Source organism: Elaeis guineensis, chromosome 1 (assembly GCF_000442705.2).
Source record: "Elaeis guineensis isolate ETL-2024a chromosome 1, EG11, whole genome shotgun sequence".
NCBI lineage: Eukaryota > Viridiplantae > Streptophyta > Magnoliopsida > Arecales > Arecaceae > Elaeis > Elaeis guineensis.
This window is the reverse complement of record NC_025993.2, coordinates 173,889,837-173,911,365: the sequence shown is the minus strand read 5'-3', so window position 1 is coordinate 173,911,365 and position 21,529 is coordinate 173,889,837. Positions and strand designations below refer to the sequence as shown.

The 21,529-nt window shown below is 37.8% G+C and overlaps 1 protein-coding gene across 5 annotated transcripts; it reads right to left on the bottom strand.

The window, feature by feature from the left end:
* Window positions 1–709: 709 nt before the first annotated feature.
* LOC105039657 (uncharacterized) lies at window positions 710–21,488 on the bottom strand. Of its 5 annotated transcripts, none has more exons than XM_010915873.4 (11): window positions 21,066–21,488; window positions 18,644–18,696; window positions 18,130–18,245; window positions 17,256–17,616; window positions 14,547–14,729; window positions 11,794–12,315; window positions 11,465–11,558; window positions 11,283–11,343; window positions 5,409–5,551; window positions 1,260–1,338; window positions 710–1,172 (listed from the first exon to the last, which is right to left on the bottom strand). In XM_010915873.4, exons 1-11 carry the CDS (start codon window positions 21,346–21,348, stop codon window positions 872–874), a joined length of 2,196 nt encoding a protein of 731 aa, XP_010914175.1. In that variant the 5' UTR covers window positions 21,349–21,488; the 3' UTR covers window positions 710–871. The 5 variants fall into 5 exon arrangements, with proteins under 5 accessions (XP_010914175.1, XP_010914176.1, XP_010914177.1 ...); XM_010915874.4 differs by having other exon boundaries at window positions 1,260–1,335; XM_073248910.1 differs by having other exon boundaries at window positions 930–1,167.
* Window positions 21,489–21,529: the final 41 nt, after the last annotated feature.

The window sequence follows — 21,529 nt, the reverse complement described above, 5'->3', positions numbered from 1 at the left end:
CTCCGGGGAAAAAACGAAAAAAATAAAATTAAGGAGCTTTACAGAGACATGATCTGTTTGATGATGTATTGAAACTTCAGTGTATAGATCTGTTTGTAAGATTATATGTTACCGGTTAGACCTTATCCATGTGTTCTTCGGATCAGGAGAAATGCAGAATACTGAATGTATGGGCCTCTAGGTTCTTATGCCTTGCGGATGATGCTTGAACCTTTTTTCTACCAGCACATCTTGCAGTTGATTCGATGTAGTGCTTGCTGAGTTTCCAACATAGATTTTCTGTTAAAAAATGCGTGCTCCTAGTTGGTTGGTCTAACAAGAAATTCGTCGTGAACGCTGCCACGTATGGAAGTAACGAACAATTCGAGTTTGTCCTTAACGCACGAACCGACCGTGGATTTATAATGCCATTCTTAACACAACCTGAAGGGCGCGCCGCTGATGCAACGAGCCTGTTCGGCGGAAAGGCATCCACTCCGATATCCTATTCTCTGACAGTGCAAAATATTAAAATCAAATCAAAAGAGGTGATTCGCCACAAAAAGAAATGGTTCAAGCAAAGCATTCGTTGAGATAGTTATTAGGAATTTATGCCGTCAAAAGTCAATAAAAATTGAGTCTTGAAGAAACCCCAACACAACTGTTGCAGTACACAGATTAATTGCATTCAGAAAATACAAAATCAATGGCAATAATCAAAGAAATAAGGTGATAAACCTCCATCTTGTTCTGTTAATTAATGGAAATTAGAGATGATACAACATGTGCATCCCACATGGATATACACTTGTGGTGTTTCACCCAGCCTAAACAGTGGATGCTTTTACGTTGAAGCAAACTAGCGTACAATGTGGCTTCAAGCAGCCAGTTGTCACTTTGCCCCTCTTCCTCTTTTTGTTTTGGCCACTGCTTTCCGCCTACGGAGTCTCATGCTTGGCTGAGGTTTGGTCAACATCCGTTCAATTGACTTCATCCTTGTACCATTTCGTGATTTGCCTGCAGTACTGTTGGTATCATGACCAGAAGGAATGTTGATGGCACATTCATTTTGTGGCTCATGAATTCCCTCAGAGATGCTTGCAGTAGCTGGCTCACCATTGGAGTTGGTACCACAGGGGTCTCCCTTGCTGGAGGATTCAAGATCTGAATTGGCATTTGATTCTGCAGCTGAACTGAGCAACAAAACCAATTTGTTGGGTCAGCAGAGTAGCGAAGGAACAAAGATGGCAGTCAAACAAGGTCTCTTCATTAATGATTACCCAGTGGCAGTAATTTTTTGTGCCGATCCATTTGCTTCCTTCTGCATACGAGGATTCCCATCTGGCAGCCTTGAATCTGCTGAACGTCAAATAACCAAAGGCAAATATAATCAAAGATCCATATTGTTCTATTTATTTTAATTGATCGCCGCACACATGTACGCATGCACACACAGAAGAGAGAGAGAGAGAGAGAGAGAGAGAGAGAGTGTGGCAATAAAACATACAGCATGCGCAAAAGCATCCCTGGAACAACCAGACCAGACCCAATCCTTTGCCAACAAACAACTACTGACGTATTGCCTGCTGCTCTGAACTCATGCTCTCATTATCTCATAAACATCTGCACAACCATTGCTGACATGCCAGCATGCTATGATTCATCCAACAAACTTGGATGCAAGGTTTGTTGTACTGGTGTACAACCCATATCGGCTGCACCATAACGTGCTAGTAATATTTAGCTATTCAGCATGCAACATTTTTCTATCCTAGAAGGACATATCAACTCTTTTATTAAAATTATTAGTCTGTCTCAATTTTTTTTTTAGGTCCTTTTAGTCAAGGGTTAGATTATAGGAATATATTCTCTGTATCAAAAGTTTATATTAGTCCATTGCAAGGTTTGTTGAATTGGTATTGGGGGTCACATCAGCCAGCTATTAGTTCAATACAGTACCGGCATGTACTACACCGAGTCGAGGTGTACCAGATATGATCGAGGGGAGGTGTGGTGGGAATCCTAACCCAAAACCTAGAAATAGGAGAACTAGGGGGGAGAGAGCGAGGACAAAAGGAAGAAAGAGAAAGGGAGAGAGAGGGAGTGGGAGAGGGAGAGGAAGGGGGTGGAGAGAGAGAGAGAGAGAGCATCTCAGCTCAATGTTGATCAAGCGCAATGGTGTCAGCATCAATCGAGGGATGAAGAAAAAAGAGGGGAAGAGATCGAAGTCAAACGTGGTCGCAAGGGTTGGGGGATTTATCACAACGAGTCGGTTGGACTTGGGACTTGGGTGAACCAAGTCGAAACCATTCCAAACTAGGTGGAACTAATTGATTTAACCCAGTTTGTTCTAGGTCTACCGATTCCATAGGGGTTCTGTTTCGATTAGCCAAATTATCCTGGTTCTTGGCCACTTCAATTCAATATGCCCGAACCACCCGGTTCAAGACAGTTTAGCATACCCTGATCCATTCTTTCCTAGTGCAAATAGCTAGGTATGAAGCCTTAACACAAAATTGACAAAGTGCTTCTGGGCAGAGCCATGTTTACTTCAACTTTATGAATTGTTTTCAATCCTCTATTTTATTTCCTCTTACTCAACTACCATTTGTTTGTCTAGTCCTGTCAGCTTCACAGCTAGACTTGTTTTGAGGATCGCTTAAAGACATCACAACAAATTTTGATTAGACGAGAGAAAGCAAGATTAGATGGTTGCGAACATTAGGACAAAACCAAACAATTCAACCTTAGAAAGTGACAAGAAGATCACTGTAAAATTAGAAGCACAATATGCTATCCTCCTCCAGCTAATTTGCACTATAAGCATCAGGCTGCATGGAAAGAATCATCATGACCAAGCACAAACTAAAAGAATTTTAGCTTGCTTACCCTTTTTTAGTGATTACTGCTGTGAACTTGCCAAGCAGATGAGCAACCAAAGTTCACATGATTCACTCTATCGTAGATAAGAGTACAAAGGCATATGGTCGATGGGGCCTATTTCCTCTGATGTTTCATGATGGGTATAAAGTTCCTATGTAATGCAAATACAAAATCTGGAAGAAGTTGAACCACTGCTTTTGTTTCAGTAATTTCAGCAACCATAATTCAAGGTCACTTCCCTCAAAATACAAAAGAATGACTTACATGTGTGTGTAAATTGAGTACAAACCAAGTTTGCTAATTAAATTGTCAAATGAGCATGTGCCTCATTACTAGCATTAGTGTCCCTAAAACAAAAACCTAAAACCATGTGCGAGTGTCGATATATGGGATTGTCATAAGAAAAAAACTCTATTTTCAGGGTGCCATAACTAGTGTATCTTTTCATGCTCAAGTGCCTATTGCCAACATTCCAAAGTGCTTAAAAAAAGGGGAAAAGAAAGAAAAGAAAGAAGTAAATGAAGTCCTGCCTATGGTTTAGGCTAGATCAGAGTGCATGTTAAGCCAAAATCATCAAAGGATAATAATTAAAAAGTTAAAAGTACATTAAAGGAAATCAATTCACATGGATGCATTATAAAGATGAAGTTTCGTGGCAAGTCTGTAACTTAAACATAATGAACAAGAGAATGCCATTGGTTTCATCAGTTCACCAATGGTTTCTGTTCAATACCAAATAACTTTCAACGAAAAGCCACTTTGACATTGGTCTCAATTCAATGCAAAAAAGATTTGAAGGGGAGTTGTCTCAAATGTTAGGCTTCCACCTATCTTCAACTAGAGCTACTCCCTACCTCCACAAACCCTGTTTCTAGGTCCATCTAATTGTAACATGCAACCACCTCAAACACATTAATTTTATCGGACCAGTATTTGGCACACAGGATGCACCAACCTTGTGCAAGAGGAGATAAGTATTAAGAGGTGATCATACAAGATAAACATGGAATGCTATCAAACCAAAAAAAAAAAAAAAGTATCAAATGGTTGTGATGATACATGTGTCATTTGGACTCTCAGAAGGAAAAGAAGTAGAGTTGCAATCTTTTTTCATTATAAAGCTCACCTAGCATGTGGGCCCATTCCAACAGCATTCAGCATCCAGGCCTTTCACATGGTAGATGGGACCACTTCAATAACTAATCATTGTAGACCACAAATAGAGGTTGGGAGCAAGAATGACTTGGACAGAGGTGGCAATAGGAATTTTGAGGAAGCTAAAGACATGAAATGGTGCAAGATTTACTGATTATAATCAAGGCCAAACTATGAGAGAATTAGCTTCACCCAACAAAATTATGTTTTGGTGAAATCCCGTTGCATAAAGATGGTGCTTATCTGATTGGTCACATTTTGAGTCCATCATCAAGAACCACTACCCAAACAATCTATTCATAGGAAGTATCATGTATTGAACATCTTTTATTCAATAATTGTGGTTTAAGTAATAGTGATCATGATCATCCAAGTTGTTTCTAATCAAAACAGTTTCGGCTATGGAACAACAAAACTAAGTCAAGAGAACTCCTTGGAAGGATAGAACAGTTTATTTAAGGTGCCCATCAAATTAAAGCATGTCTTCAGAATCTTGGCTTTTAACCATTGTGTAGATATATTTATGTCAAATCCTCGAATTACTCAATAGAAGAATGACTTCAGAAGTCTTAATGGAGGAATGACTTATCAGAAGCAGAGTAAGGCAACATGCTCAAGTTCTAATGGTCCATTTAAAAGTGCCTAATGAAATAAACAAACTAAAACATGCAAAGATGGCAACAAAGTGCAAAGTATAAAGGAAAAAAAAAACAAGGGAATCACTATAGATTTTCTAGGGGAATCTCCATATGATGCATGCTGAGCAATCACTAACAAAATTAACAGGTCATAAACTACTGACAAAGCTACTCAAAACTTAAATAAGAATTTGTACATCTTAGGTAACTGTTAGCATCTTGCGGGAAAAAACATGTTTCGACAAATCAGATAAGGCTATACCACTGGCATAGCATGGTGAGTGCCTGTTTGGACAACCAGTTGCCAAGTCTGTGGGGAACTCCCACAACGTGGTTGTTAAATGTCTACAAAATTGTAGCAGAAGTTGGAGGACCGGCAAGTCCTACAGATCCCACAAATGCAAGATGCTTAGGGTACCAAAAACAACCTCAGTGGGTGACTTTTTGTACCATTTGGAATCAGGGAATCCATGACAACCTGATTGGCCAACACTCCTTTCCCACCACCTCCTCATGTCAGCTGACTCCCTCTACTGTGAGAGTAATCATTAAGTCTTCAACTATATTAACTGGTCATCCAGACAGGTTAAATATAAAAGATCTCATATTTCAATTTCTAAAGATTCATCTCAGCAGCATTGTTTTCTAACCTAGCATTAGCTCTGCGAATGTTGTGATATGTGACGAGTGGAGAAATAACAGTAAACTAAGATATGCAAGATCAGTACAAGCAAATTGTAAAGTTATACATACCAGCAATAGAATGTGTTTTTTTGAGACCTGGATCCAGATTCAATTGTGAGGAATCATTGGCTTCTAATATCCCTAAAACCTCAGGAACTGTCTGTATGCTGCTAGTGTGATTATTTTCACCATTGATGGCACCATCAGCACCACTACAGTAAAAAAAAGATAAAGAAAATTTGGAAGTGTTAAAGCATAAACATGGACAACATTATGTTGAGCTTACAGATGAACAAAAAGAATGATGAACTGCTATCCCCAACTCAAGAAGGTTCACAGAATCTGAAGTTATGATATTAATAGACTATCATGTTGCCTACAAAGTCTCTACTAATATAATGCAGCCTCCACAAGTCCCATCTCTTGAGTCAATCTGATAAATCAGACCTACATCCAAAAATCTTGATTGCTAAGATCACAGCCATCCTCAAATGTTCCTTTTTTAGCACATTACGTGCCATTGCATGAGCCAATATTTTGTCTACTTAGCATAAAATTAAAATTAGCAATCAGGCTGCTCAAGTCCAATGTCTTTCTAAAAGTTTTTCACAGCACAAATCTTTAAGAACTCCAGTGGTCAACTGGAATACACTGATATCTTAATGTAAACTAGGGGAAAGAAGAGAGAGAAATTCATAGTAATATAGATAAAAACAAGACATAGAAACCATAGGTGATTATCATTTGCAACAAAATTTAAAACCATTGTCCTTTTGATCTTCAAATAGTAGGCTGCAAGATGAAACTGATCTTCCTGAGTTGGTTTCTACAACATTCCAAAAGCAGCATAAAACAAGAGAGATCTCTAAAAAAATTATTCCTGGAAAAAGGGTTGAACAATAAATAATCACTTCAAAATCATGTTTGCTTTTATAGACATTTTCCTTTCATCATGAGACATTGGGAAATGTACTCATGCATACATAGGTTACAAGAGAAAACCCTAAAAGAACTTTACTAGATGTTCTGGACTTCCCATTTATACATCCAATCTTAGCATTCTTATAACTACAATACTAATTTCATGTTCATGTAGTCTATAATCCCAAACATTATAGCACTAACAAGATTGTTGGCCTTACACCTATAATTAATAATCAAAAAATTGACTTAAACTCTCACCTCGAAGCATTCCAAAAGCTCATAACTTCATTGACTATTATTTAATTTTATAGAAAATAGTAATCTAAATAACAATATAATCAATGTGGAAAGAGATGATACTTTAGTGCAAGGTTTGCCATCTCGGTACCAGACCTCATACTAGTAGACATGGGCACTAGATTGTGCCTAGCCGGCCCGGCCCAGACCCATTGGGCCACAGTCCAAACGGGCTGTGCTTGGCACGGCTCGTTTACCTTGGACCGTGACCTAGCACAGCCTTAGGCTTGCACCTGTGGCCCGTCAGGCCTGATGGACGGCACGCAGGCCTAATGGGTGGCCATTTTATATTTTTTTCTTTTTTTAAAAAAAAATCGGCTTAAACGGGTCGTGCGCGGGCCTGACAAGCGGCACGCAGGCCCGATGGGTGGCCCTTTTATATTTTTTTCTTTTTTAAAAAAAAATCGACTGAAACGGGCTGTGCCAGGTACGGTCCATTTAAGCCTGTTATCGACCGTGCCTGGCACGGCCCGTTTAGCGTCGTTACGAGCCGTGCAGGCACGGCCCATTTATCGTCGTTACGAGCCAAGCCCGGCCCGTAACAGCTAAATCCCCCTTTTTTATTTTTTTGGGTTATAACAGCTATTTTTGAAAAAATGATCATTTTAACCCTCCCAATAGCCATAAAAAGGTTAATTTGAGGGGTATTTTGAAAAAATAAAAATATTGAATTTCTATAAATACCCCCTCCTCTTTTATTTTCACCACACAAATCAACTCTCCTCTTCTTCTCTACTACTACTCTTCTAGCAATATTTAGCAAGTGTTCAATTAGCAATTAGCAAGTATTCAAGTACTATATGAAAGGATGATTAGTCCATCTATTGGAGCTTTGGAGGTCTTTATTGAGATCCAGAGAAGTGAGGAGCACAAGAGGAAGTTCACAAGTCTCCGCTTACGGCCTACCTCTACTCAGTTTCTTTATTTGATAAATTTTTTTCATTTGCATAACTTATATTTAGATATGACTTCTTATGATGAGAGTCATTTTGGCATTCTCCCGATTTCAGAGGGAGGAACCTCGATTTCAGAGAGAGAAGAAACTACTATTCCTCCTCCCTCTGAAACCAATACTGAAGGGCCAGGACTAGGACCGTATGGAATGACTTTGAAAGAGTGATGGTAAATGAAGTTTTAAAAGCAAAATGTAAAAAATGTGCTAAGTTGTATAGTTGTGCTAGTAGTGGGGAAACTGACCATTTGAAGAGACATCAAGAGAGCCATATTATGAGTGATGTTCATCTTCAAAGCACCCTTAATATACAAGAGAGTAGTCTTGTAGGTAGTTTTGCATATAATCATAAAATTCAAAGGAAAGTATTGGTCAAATGGATAGTTAAAGATAAATTATCTTTTAGTTTATGTGATTCTTTTAATTTTGAAGAGTATGTTCAGTTAACCCTACAATCCGCTTACAGAAGAACTAGTAGACGTACATTTAGAAGAGTAGCTATAACTAATTTTTTAGTAATGAAATAAAATTTGATCCAATATCTCTCTGTCCTAAATTCAAAAGTATCATTAACTTCTGATATTTAGACAGCATATGTTGGTAGTTATTACTTTATTGCTATTACTGCTCATTATATTGATAATGATGGGTTATTAAATAAACATATTCTTGCTTTTCGTGCTTTTAATTTTTCACATTCTGGATAATAAATTTCTAATGCTATTTATCAAACTGCATATACATATGGTATTAATGATAAAATTATGTATATTACTTTTGATAATATATCTAATAATAATTCTGCTGTTAGATTATTGAAAGACTCTTTGCATCCCATTCAAAATGAGAATATATTGTATATTAGATGTGCATGTCATATTTTAAATCTCTTGTTCAATCTGACATGGGTATGGTTCAAGATGTTATTATAAAAATTAAAAATACAGTTTCTTTTATTCAAGCTTCAAGAGCAAAACTTCAAGAATTTAAGCAAATGTGTATAGATCATAATAAATATTTAAAAAAATTTAAACTTGATGTAGTTACTCGTTGAAACTCGACATATACAATGATACATGATGCATATCCATATAAATATTTATTAAGTGCATATATTAATGATCATGGATTAGATTTTACATTGACTGAAACTGATTGGAACAAAGGTAAAATTTTGAAAAAAATTTTAGTTAGTTTTTATAATGCCACTGAAATTCTTTCTGATATTTATTATCCAATCTTTTGTTCATTTTTACAACAAGCATATCTTATTAGCCACAAATTTGCGCAACATAGATATGATGATATTTTAAAGCCTATTATTTATGAAATAGAATTTAAATGAAATGAGTATTGAGATAGGATATGTCCTACGCATAACTTAACTGTCGTATTTGATCCACGTGTTAAATTAAGTGGTGTTTTGATTTTACTTATGCATATTGTGAAAATATGAATCTAGATCCTGAACCTGCTAAAGCTGAAGTAAATCAATTTCTTCATGATATTTATGCTTTATATGATGATAAGACTCGTGGATCTAGTGCTTTTCATTTACAAACCTCTGCCTCTTCTTCTAGTACTTCTCATTCATCATATGTTTTCTCATTCATTGCACATAGGAGACATACACATGCTTCTTCAAGTTCATCTTCATCTTCATCTTTAAGTAGTGAACTTAAATTTTATTTACAAAATGATCTTCAATCTATATATGAAGAAAATCAAATAAAAAATCTTGATGTGTTAGCATGGTGAAAAGTATCAAAAATCAATATCCTGTAATGTTCGTCATTGCACGTGATATCTTGGTTATGCCGATATCCACGGTAGCATCGAAATCTACTTTTAGTACAGGTTGACGAGTTCTGGACGAAAAGAGCAGGATGACCAACGAAATAATTGAGATGCTGCTCTGTTTCAAAGATTAGTTGGATGCCGAGGTGAAACTTCAAGATAAAGATGGGAATACAAATTCCAATGACGACGACAACACAAACACTACCGACGATGCATGACGACCAATAAGATTTTTAATTATTAATTTCTCATATTTGTAGTTTTTTAATTTTATCTTTTAATTATTGAGGCAAGTCACCTCAATTTTTTCTTTCTTCCTCATTGTATTTGAAGGTTAGGCTTAGTCCCCTCTCTTTCTTGTACCATTTTGATTGATATTAATAAACCGATAGGGATCCACACCAAACCCCCCACCATTACAAGGTGATTTTTTATTTTTACAAAAAAATCTCACATCTATTTTTACAAAAAAAATTCCAAAAAAAAAAACCCATGCGGGCCGTGCCGGACTTGAGCCGCAGGCCGCAAACCCCCAACCCAACCCAGCCCGAACCCTTCTAATGGGCCGTGCCTGGCATGGCCCATTACTAAAGCTAACGGGCCATGCCTGGCATGGCTTGTTTCGTGCCGGGCCGAGCTGTGTAATGGACGGCCCGACCCATTGTCCATGTCTACATACTAGTACCATCCTATTACAGTATTTGGTACGCGGTTCGATACGATATGAGACAGTATACCGAGTGTCAATACGGTGCAAGATACTGTCTCAGTTCAATACCGATATAGTATGATAAGCTTGGTATGGGGCAGTATGGTAAACCATACTTTAGTGTGTAGTGGTACAAAGAACTGCAAATCATGTTCACCTGTTCAAGGGAAATGATAATCTTGAGTTTATGAGAATGACCAGTTCAAGTAATTTACATCTCTAGTGTATAGCAAATGATAAGCTTGGTATGAGGCGGTATGGCAAACCATGCCTTAGTGTATAGTGGTACAAAGAACTGCAAATCATGTTCACCTATTCAAGTGAAATGATAATGACCGATTCAAGTAATTTACATCTCTTGTGAATTGGCTCTAAAGAGCTTTTGAGAGAAAACAAGCTTGGAAGCTGATGGTACAAGGTAATAGTGATACTAAAATAAGAGTAGCAAAGGGTTAGTGATCAAGTACTGCCATTCATACAAAATCTTCTAATCACATCCATCATAATTAGTAGGTTCAAGATCAACACCACCACCATCACTCAAATATCATGGCTCATGAAATGACCAGCACCAATATCAACCAACACGTGTAGATTAATTCATCGACACAAAACAACTGACAATTCCTTCAAGAAGATTTACAATATTTTTTTTATGTCACATAACCATTTATGAGGCTAAGCCATAGAACCATTTTTCATATCCGAAGTCAGGAGATGTGTTAGCATCCATATAAAAAATATTAAAAGAAAACAGATTAAATTCATAACAGCTTGTACCTATATCAAAATTTTTATCAAAAAAAGAAAAGCAAGCAATTCCTCATCCATTTGACAATCCTCGTGAAGCTCTAAAGCACATTCAAGGATCATTCCCGAAATGTTATCATTGCATATGTGCTAGAAATGTCGAAAAACATGATAAAAAATGATAAAAGCCATCACAGCATAAATACAGACAGCAATGAATATTCAACCTATTAGAGGTCATATTCCTCAATAAAGCGATTCCAAAACTAAAGCTAGGCACTTCAATAAGTAGATCCCAGAAGAGTATCCATGCATTTTTTTTTTGGGGGGCTAACTTTGGACCTATACTATTTTGAATTGTTTAAGAAGTTTAGGGCCGAAAAGGTATGTTAAGTCTTAACATCATAAGGGGGAAAAAACAGAGAACCCTCTCTATCATGTAGAGGCTATAAGTAGCACCTAAATCAATCAAGACACCATTGGAAAATTTGATTAAGATGAAATAACTAACCTTGGCACTGCAATCTTGATGCATTGTGATGTCAAGTCATTTGCTTCAGATAAGAGATTACCTGAATTGAAAGATCAATCTACACTAATAAATAAAAAGTGGCTGATGCTTGGTGACATCGAACCTAATATTTGGAAAAGCTAAAAAGTCAATAGAAGTTCACTGACAGAACAAAAAATTACCACCAAGCTCCACTGACTTGGAAGCTAAAATAAGAGACTCATGGGGAACATCAATGCTGCCATCTTGAAGTTGCAAACGCTCTGTCCCATCCTCCTGATATAAAAGATGAACCATTCCAATATTATTATTGGATATGTGAGAGAGAGAGAGAGAGAGGGAGAGAGAGGGAGAGATTGGCCTTATTGAAAAAGATTTTTTTTACAAAAAAAAGGAAACAGAAGAAAAGTTTTCTCTTTACATGCACGCATGCATGTGCGCGCGTGCACACAAAAAAAAAAGGGGAAAACACACACAGTCTAGTAGAATCAATGCTGTAAACTAAACTTACCTTATTATTTTCTAATACCAGGACATTATGACTGGAAGACTTAAGCTCACTCTCTATTATAGAACGAACAGGATGTGATGAATTAGTATGTGGCAATGAACTTTTATTGGTTGGTTGCACGGCATTAAGAGCTTCTTCAGGCTCTGAAACTATGTCGATCGAAGTCACATTGCCTGTTTCTGTCAGAGTATTTTCTTCACCATCCTTTTGATCAGAGAATCCAAGGGCTCCATTTGAACAAAGATTTTCAGTATTCAACTCTTCGGGCAGTTTTGGTGATGCACTGGGAACATCTGTAGGTCCTAAAGAATTTGAATGATGATCAACTCCCAAAACTTTTTGATCTCTCATATCAGCACCTAATGAGATCTTAGAGGTGTCATTTTCAAACAATCTTGCAGATGAATCTATTTGTTTAAACTTAGGAATCTCCAATGTTTCATCTCTTGACTTCAGACGAACTCTGCGAGTTTCCTCAAGGGTGTCCCACAATCCAATAGAAAGAGAGTTCCTTTTCAAAACCTGCAAACATGTTTGAGGCAGATCAAAGCACAACAAATCAGCATCACACGGGCATATGCAACAATCAAAACTTAAAAACACTATTTATTGGAAGAGGCATTTTAGAAGGTTCACCATCCCGGTACCAAACCATGTACTAGTAATATCTTTGTATAGTGTTGGTGCACCAGGTACAAGAGTTAGTTCGATGTACCGACACTCTGTATGTCTCCTGTACCACATACCGGTTTGGTAATGGTAACGTATGGTATGCTCGGGGCGTGTTGGTACTGATCAGTATGGCGTACCATGTTCTAGTCTGATATATGGGCTAGAAAAGACATCATATATTAATTCACATACCAGGAGAAGTGTTTCTCGTTGTTGATCTAACCAACACAGATTTTAGTATTAACGGTCATAGAAAAGATGAGATTATTTTACCTATTAGATAGATTGCATATAGCTCAAGTTGGACTTATGTTAACAATACACAAGCTGAACATGATTCTGAGCTTGAACAATAGACAAGCTGAAAACAAGCTAGACTCAATTCACATGTATTTGGCTCAAACTAGCCCAAGAAGCATAGATACGATACGGGACACGGGTATGGTACGACACGGATACGGAGATACGACAAATTCTTAAAAATATAGGATACGATACCGCTAGGATACGCTATATTAAAAAATATAATATTAATATAGAAACATGAATACTCAAGATAAATTTAACATACAAACACAAATCATAACTCAAGAGCACCTATGTTTGAAAAGTAAGCATTATTAATGCATAGTCGTTACAAGCAAAAATCCTAAAAGATTAACATAAAAACACCAATGTTTCAGTACCCAGCTGTATTCGACGCCGGAAAAACCAGAAAAGAGAGGAAAAACAGCTGCACACACGGTGGGTACATATCGCATCGTATCCCCGGCATTTCCGTATCAGAAACGTATCCGACACAGGTACGGTAGCTATTTTGCCGTATCCATGCTTCCTAGAAACTAGCTTAAGGACACATCAAAACACGAATATAAATATGTAGATATTATGCAAATATAATACTTATATATTCTATCAAAAATCTAGTAATTACAACAGCCTTTCAATCTCAGTATATTGGCTGATTTAGATATTTGTAATTCAGCTCAGCTGTCACAGTGAGATCCAATGGCTGAAAATGGACCTAGCTTCCAACTTATAGGGGAAGGTAGCAGGTCTTTTTTCTTCTACCAAAATCTAGATCACTGCAAAAACTCTATGCCTCTTTTCTCCTGATCTCCCTTCACTTTCTCCAGCACCCACCCTATCCTCTCACATCTTCTCTCACTTAATTTATCCTCTCCACTCTCCTGTGCCCAAATCCTATCCCCACCTAATCCATATCCCCCACTTTCTTCAACTCCCTGCCTTCCTCCCTTCCCCCAGCCTTACCCCTCCCCACCTCTCTCTCTCTCTCTCTCTCAGTGAAAGTGTATCCCCTCTCCTCACCTCTCTCTTGCTTTTGTTCATCTCCCTCAATAGCTGCACCCACCACCACTGGCAGTCTTCTGCAATTTACAGCAACATTACTGACTGCACCTCCTACTCTTCATCTACACCAGCAGCAATGCCATTACCAACTTCTTCACCATCCACTCCCCCTCCCCCTTTGGTGGTGGCATCTTGGTACGTCTCTCCACACTCGTGATTGCTTCTTTCCAAAAAGGAATTAAAGTGGTGGCTAAAATGATCCTAACAAGATCTTCAGCTTGGGATAGCTTGCTTTCTTACAAGTCAAGCTCAAGCTGGGCATCTCCAGATTGTAATGAGACTGGCCAAGTTCGTGCTGCTGTTGCAAATCACTGAGCTGAGCTTGAGCTGGGCCAGGACACTCAAGATCAGCTGTTTACAACCATAATTGTCATTGATCACCTGAGGCTTAAGTATATCATCAACTTAGTTCAAACAAGAATTTTAGGTTCTCCAATGTGAACACACTTCATCACTTTCCAGACCTTAATCAAGTCTAGAATATGATCTAAAACTCACTATTTGCACTAGAATTTCAGGTTTTATCCAAACTCATTCCAATAAACCTTATTCTCCTTAATATAAATAAATTAGTCATTTCACCCCATTTGTACCAACAAACTTAATTGCTATATACAATGCACTGAATGGTGTTACGTCTATTATCAATTGTTCAGTAAGAAAAAAATGCTGTCACCTTTAATATTTTTTCATAAATCACCTAAAAGTACCTTGGATGAGGACAAGAAATGATTTAAAGTCGCATCTGTGCTTTCATCCTTGTAAAGATGCATCCAACTGGGTGGTGGGGTCTTAAATCCAATACTGCTTAAGGATGGTGATTTCCATGGAGGCAAGGAGCGCATGTATGTTTTAGCTAAATCTAGAGGTGAACCTGATTCATTTTCAATCCCCTGCAGAAAATATTATAAGTGAGATAAATTCAAAGCCCAAGAAAATCAACATGGATAATATACAATTTTCTTTTTAAAAAAAAACCTTCATCCAAGCATAAATACCAAATAATCACAACTGAAATAATATAAAACCCTGAAATGGGCATTTCTGTGCTGAAATACGTGAACCTTTATGCATATCACATGCCTTTTACCTATCTATAAGGACTGTAGTTGCAGCTGACGGAAGAAAACCTTAACAAAAGTCCAAAATCAAGCAGACCAGAAAATGGGAAAAGAACTTATATATTAAATAGCAGTAAAAACACTCAGATATAAAAAATTACAAGCAAGACAAAAAAAAAAATCCGAAGTTATTCAGAAATTTATTTTCCATTGATGTTAAGAGACCCCATGAATAGTTCAGACCAAGGTTTGAAATACTGATACGGGACCTCATAGTAGTTTGCAGGAATCTTACATTTATCAGTATCGACACACTGTACAGGACTGTGTCCCATATTGATACACTGTGAATCAATGTTGGAAACTTGCCGGAATGGGTACAGTGCCATTCGTACAGCTCCAGCAGTATTTGAAACCCTGGTTCAAACTAAGGGCAATATTATGTAGATAGGTCAAAAAGGAAAAAAAAAAAAAAAAACATATTGTGAGGAAACATTCATCCCTATTAGCAAAGAAAGAGAATGATTATGTTGTATTGGAAATAAGAAAAAGATGTCTCCTAGCTGCCAAATAGCCCCACTAGCATATAAATTAAACCAGTTTTCTGCCAAGATGGGAACTACATATTCTAGGGGCAAAATGTGCCCAACTTCTTTCCATTTTGAGTTCCATAAGGAATGGAGATTGAAAAAATAAATCAATATGTAAACATTTGAGGAGAAAATGCATTGGTCTCGGAGAAAAAAATTATGGGGGCAAGAAGCATAATCTTGAGACAAATTTGAGATGACCAATTATTCATCCCAGCAAAGAAAATACTTTGCTCCTAATATCATGGACAATTATACTAACAGGATCATTTTGGCACTCCAAGGATAGAAGGAAAACATTAAAAATAGAATAATGTCCCATGCCTTAACATGGGTCGACCTTTATCTAGAGTTCTAGACCACTAGGATATCATGCAACTGAATGTTATTAGATGGCAGAAGATCTAGCTGCAGCTTTGCCCACCATCCTCAATTGGCATCCATCGAGCTTGCATTTTCTTCTTCATTTTGTTTTCTTTTTAGCACAGATCAGGAATCCACATCATTATAACAAGTAACAACCCAAAATTAATAAATAATTTGTCCCTTTGATGAGTGTGGTGAGATTTATCCAAATTATACTATCTTCAGTTTTCAGAATAGGATTTTGACCTGTTATCTATCCAAATCATAGCTGGACCCAAACTTTTTCGCCCTAGCCTACAAAGCAATGTGCTTCCCTCAGAAAGCTTTGGCCAACTCCATAAGGAGATATTCTCTTAATTATTGGGGAGATTGAAAGCTAACATATACTAATGACATTAGCATTATATTTTTCCAGCAAGACATGCTAACACTGCATCACATGGACTAAGAAAACATTCAAAAAAGAGAAAGGCGTCAATGAGAGTAATCAAGTTGGTCACTGATTCACTAAGAAAGTAAGATCGCGTGATGGGAGCATGGGAGCATAGGCACATACAATATGCATTGCAAAGATGAGGCTTTTAAGCAGGATATCTATCAGGACAAGCACAGCAAATGCTTAAAGAAGCTTAGAACTTAGAAGTTATCAATGATAAAGAATAAGTGATCAAGAACAAACTGAAATAGTACAATCACATGCAAGACATGTTGAAGAACTTCTGAAGCTAACATTTAATGGGAAGATCTAAAAGAACCTGGATGGAATTGTGAGTTTCTCAAATTAAATAATGTTTACAAGATAGGAGGAAAAGCATGCAGGATTTATTTAAGGTATTACACAAAGTTGCACCCACGCATCTTGACTATGGCTTGGTATGAAGATAATATTGTAGATAATAACAATATATGATAAAGCACGCATCATAGGGAAGACAAATAACTTCATAAAAAGATATCCAAATACCAGGTAAAGTCACAGGAAGAACAGGAATCCCCCTCCCTTTTCCAAGAAAGGACAAAAAAATTCAACATGGGGTCTCTCCTCATCCTTAAAGAGAGATCATGTAAATAGGAAATACACGGATCCATAGCCAGAGATTCACTACATAGACAGGCATGCACATGCCCCCCCCCTCCCCCACCCCCTGCCCGGAGGGAGAGAAGGGGCGGGGGGGGGGGGGAGTGGTGGTGTCCAGAAATGGCCATCCCACCTCTCCAATCTATGGGAGAGTCAGCCATTACAAATGAAGAACTAACCATTCAAGTTCATATCAGTGAAGCATCAAGTCAATCACTTTCACAACATATTAAAATAAAGAGAAAAATTAATTCTTCCACCGAGGATCTTCAAACACAAAAAAGCAAATAAACTGAGGAAAAAAAAATAGAAAGCAATACTGACATATTGAAGCCTATCGGTATTTAAAGTGCAAGGTCCACAATCAAAAGTATGTTTTGAGCTTGATGCCAGCCTTTTCTCTTCTAACCATTTCTTGGCCTCCATAACAGCTGTGTCACGAAGATCAGGTGTACATGCTTGGATGGCAGAATACCCAGGAGAAAACGCATTCAGCTTACTAGCAGAATATTGTATTGATTCCAGTAGATTCTGATTCAAGGATTGCCAAGCTCCCAAAAATGCAGTAGCACTGCTAGTAGCCCTGTCTGAAGTTCCCTTATGTGTTCCACCCTCAACAACTCCTGTAAATGGAGCCTCTATAACTCGTGATTGTATTATTTTGGTCAGTCTATTGCATTCATCCCTGGGAAGTGCATATGAGATTCCAGTCAGAAATTTGTAACTTCAAATACAATAAATAACATTGAGCATATTTATGCTTCCAGTAATTTCATGCATCTTCTGCATATTACAATCAGACAGAAAATGATTAATCTAATTAATTTTCAATTTGCTGTATTCTTTTCTTCCTCCAAGTCACCGAGTATTGGCTCCAGATGAATCATATCAAGAAGATATGCAATGACAAATTTATCTTTTCACCATCTTCTGCACCTAATAGGTCCAAATCATTGTATATAAGCAAGAATTACCCAATACTAAAAAGGAAAAAAAAAAAGAGATTGATGCACAAAAGAATAATGCTTGCTAATATGTTACATAAGGGGCGAAAAGAGGAACTTGAGGGGCATGCCCAGTATTTTGTGTTCCCACTTGGTCAAGACATAACACTTTTATGGAGCAGCCAGCATAGTGAAGGAACTAGCACGAATCTAGAACAGATAAATTAGAGGGGGAAGATCACATTCTAAACTACCTTGTGAAGGTTTCCTGCATAAGCAACTGCTCGATAACAAGTTTAGATTCACTTCTTGAGACAACTGCTTGTGACCCCTCCATGCAATCCCTGGCTGAATTTGGTCTATTTCCTCCCTAATCATAAAAAAAATAGCCTAATTAGTGCGTAAAGAATCTCGCATATTCTTCTGATTAATGAAGACAAAAACTACGAGTATACCCAGGAGGCCAGCACTACTAAAAAGAGCTTAATTAGTGCGCAAAGAATCTCGCATATTCTTCTGATTAATCAAGACAAAAACTACCAGTATACCCAGCAGGCCAGCATTACTTGCTAACTTCACTTGTCAAAAGGTCAAAGCAATGATATTTATTAATCACTAACTAAAAGTAACATACAATGGTCTTCACACCATAAGGTCCTGTTATAGGCAATTTGAACACACATAACAAAATCATATGGATCAATAAATAAATAAATGGACACAATAAAACAAAAGTGACACCAATGAAAAACAAAATCGTGAAGTTACCTGATTTAATCGATGAAGATGTTTGGAAGAGGCATCAACATCTTCCTTGTCATCTGCACAAACAAATAAGATCAGTCATTACATGCTAAATAACAACTGAATTTAGCAAAATAACTTCATCTTGCATAAAGAAGCTCCATGTTTGCCATATGAGATGAAAAAATTGTTAGGTCTGTCAAATTGTTCAGGGCATCAAAGTTCAGGTCTGTTGCAAAATGTGAAGGAAATATGGAGAAATGGATGTTATTCCATTATATCCACTTAAGTATTCCCAAAATGGCAAAACTAACAAACACTAGAAAGCACAGCCTCATCACCTTTGAGTCAGTAAAACTATAAAATCTGAGAAAAAGACAAGAAAGCCTGTGTCACACCCCCTCTGCAGTTCAGCTACATAAAATTGGATCGGCAGTCTCTCTCATATGCAAGTAAGACCTGAGGCTCTGAATTGCATTTTTTAGCTGCAGTCTCTCATGGAACGCTACATGGCGCAGAAAAATGTCGCCCTCTTGAAGCCCAACGTGACGATCAATGGCCGGCAGTACAACAGTCAATCTGTCTGTCTGGTTTCTAATCAAGATCTCTTCCTCAAGGAGATAAAAATGATGCAATGAAGGACATTACAACTGTATGACATGAAAATTCTGATTCCCAATGACATAATTGAAGAACTGAACACCACATCCAGATATGATACATGAACATCTGACAGTTCTGGTGTAAAATCATGATCGCTACATCACGGGAGTTCGATATTGAAATCGATTTTTCATTTAAGACAACTCAAAATTTATTACAGAGATTAATGGACGACATCCTGAATATCCAATTCTGTCGGATCATAAACACAGATTTTGTAGCCTCATTTGACTGGTTGAATGGCTAGATTACTGCTAGTGTATGGTGGTCAATGAAATAAACCAAACATAAGGAAGAAAAATTCAAGACTGAATGGTGGAGATTCAATTTCAATTAGCAAGACTATTCTCTAGATGTAAATTCAATAAAGAGTGCTTTCATGGTAGGTTTTGAACAAAGATCACAAAAGGTAGCTGCAATTGAGAAGGTCATCAGGAAATTATATAACACATTTTTTTGGTTTTATCTTTGGTATTATTTTTCTGTTGATTTAGATAATAGGAGGGTTCCTCTAGTCTATATGATGGGGATTTTGATCAAAATTCAGAATAAATGAAGCAAATTTAAAGATTATAGCATAAAAGCATGCTGTTATAGGACTAGAAGGAACTCCGGGTTATTATTTTATTCATGTAGTTGTTTTTGGATTTTTTTATGTTGGTTTTAACTGGCTAGGAATGAGGAGGAGGACTAAAAATAGGTTATGTTTTAGTCATTATGGCCAATGTTATCATCTTTTTCCAATAGAATTTCAATTCTTAAGGATTGCATACAGTAAGGAATGCAAACTTGATCTGTAGTTTAGTAAAATGTATGAAATAGAAGCATGAAGCTGCACTTGACGGGGTTTTGAGTTCTGAAAGGCACTCTCTCTTTCACATGTGTTGTTGCTGAGGTTAGCAATAAAAAGTAGACCTCATGTATCAAAGGTAGTTTGGGGTTTTACAGTTGAATTCAATTAGTCCTAAGTATTGAGGGGGGGGGGGGGGGGGGGGGGGGGGGGCGTGGGGGAAAAGAAAGGGGGTGGGGGTGGGGGTGTGGTGCAGCATGTGAATCTAAGTAACATTTTTTGCAGAGAATATGAATTGGAAGCATGCAGATGAACTAAGTATGCTTTAGAAATAACCCCATGCCTGCCCACCCACATGGTTCAGTTTTATAAGACCCTTTTTTTTGGGGGGAAAAAGAGGGGGAAGGGTTTTGTGGGGGGGTGGCGACATGAAAGAGATAAAAACCAGTCCACCTAACTGAACCACCTACTAATCCTAATCCGAACTTTAAAGCTACCCCCAATCAAGCTACATGCATATTTTTTTCATCCATAGTTCCGAATATATAACTACATAACAAGAAACCAAGTAACCTAAAATATTTTCATCTTTTCACCATTATCCATTTCCAAAACCCTAATTGTTTTAAGAGGCTCTTATCCAGATCAAAGTGCTGCATAAGGCAAGTGGACTTGAGCACGATAATCTGATACCAAACAGAATAACTTCCTGTATATGTAACTTTCAATAGACCAAAATCCTTCAAATTATTCAAAAAATCAAAGCCATGCCTTTCTGCAGCAAAGTTTCCATTATAACGAAACTAGTTAACAGAATATTCAAGAAAATCGTCATCTCTGCAACAGACATCTGATTCCAGTAACCTTCTCATCCTCTCAGATCTTAATGAAGAAAAAATTCCAGGAAAACAGAAACAGCTAAAAATAGAAATATATATCTAAACAAATTGGGAACTAAGCAATCAAACATGATAAAGAAAAGAAGTAACTCACCAGAGCTCAAACTAATCTCTCCATCAGAAGAATAACCAGAAGACGAAGAACACGAGCTATCTTCAGAGCGAAACACAGTAGAGATTAGCTTCCCGGCGCCCGAGATGAGACCCTGGATCCACCTAGGGCTTTGGGATGAGGCAAGGGAAGCAGAAGCGGGAGACGGCAGTTGCTTCTTCGGGCGAGCATAAGGGGAGGCGGGCGGCGCTGCCGGCCGCCCGCGAAGTATCTTCCCTCCCGCTCCGCCCTCTCTCTGGCAGCGGGCCCTAAAGATGGAGGCCATGGCAGAGTTTCACAATGCACCGGGGGCTTTGCTCACAAGGAGATGCGGTTTATCAGCACCGTTCGCCGGCACGTGAGTTCCACGCGATGGAAAGAAAATCAGAAGCTCATGAGCCCCCTCATTAGGAAGTGGGACCCACGGAACACCTATACACCATCGTGTGGGCCCCACGTGTCCGCCA

Bases quoted from the DNA above. Each gene is read 5' to 3' on its own strand.
- LOC105039657 (XM_010915873.4), bottom strand. From the start codon at position 21,348: ATGGCCTCCATCTTTAGGGCCCGCTGCCAGAGAGAGGGCGGAGCGGGA. The intron at 14,730-17,255 runs GTCAGTATTGCT...TATTTTCTGCAG, and splicing joins ATACCGATAGGCTTCAATAT to GGGATTGAAAATGAATCAGG. The intron at 5,552-11,282 runs GTTAGTTATTTC...TTTTTACTGTAG, and splicing joins ATCAAGATTGCAGTGCCAAG to TGGTGCTGATGGTGCCATCA.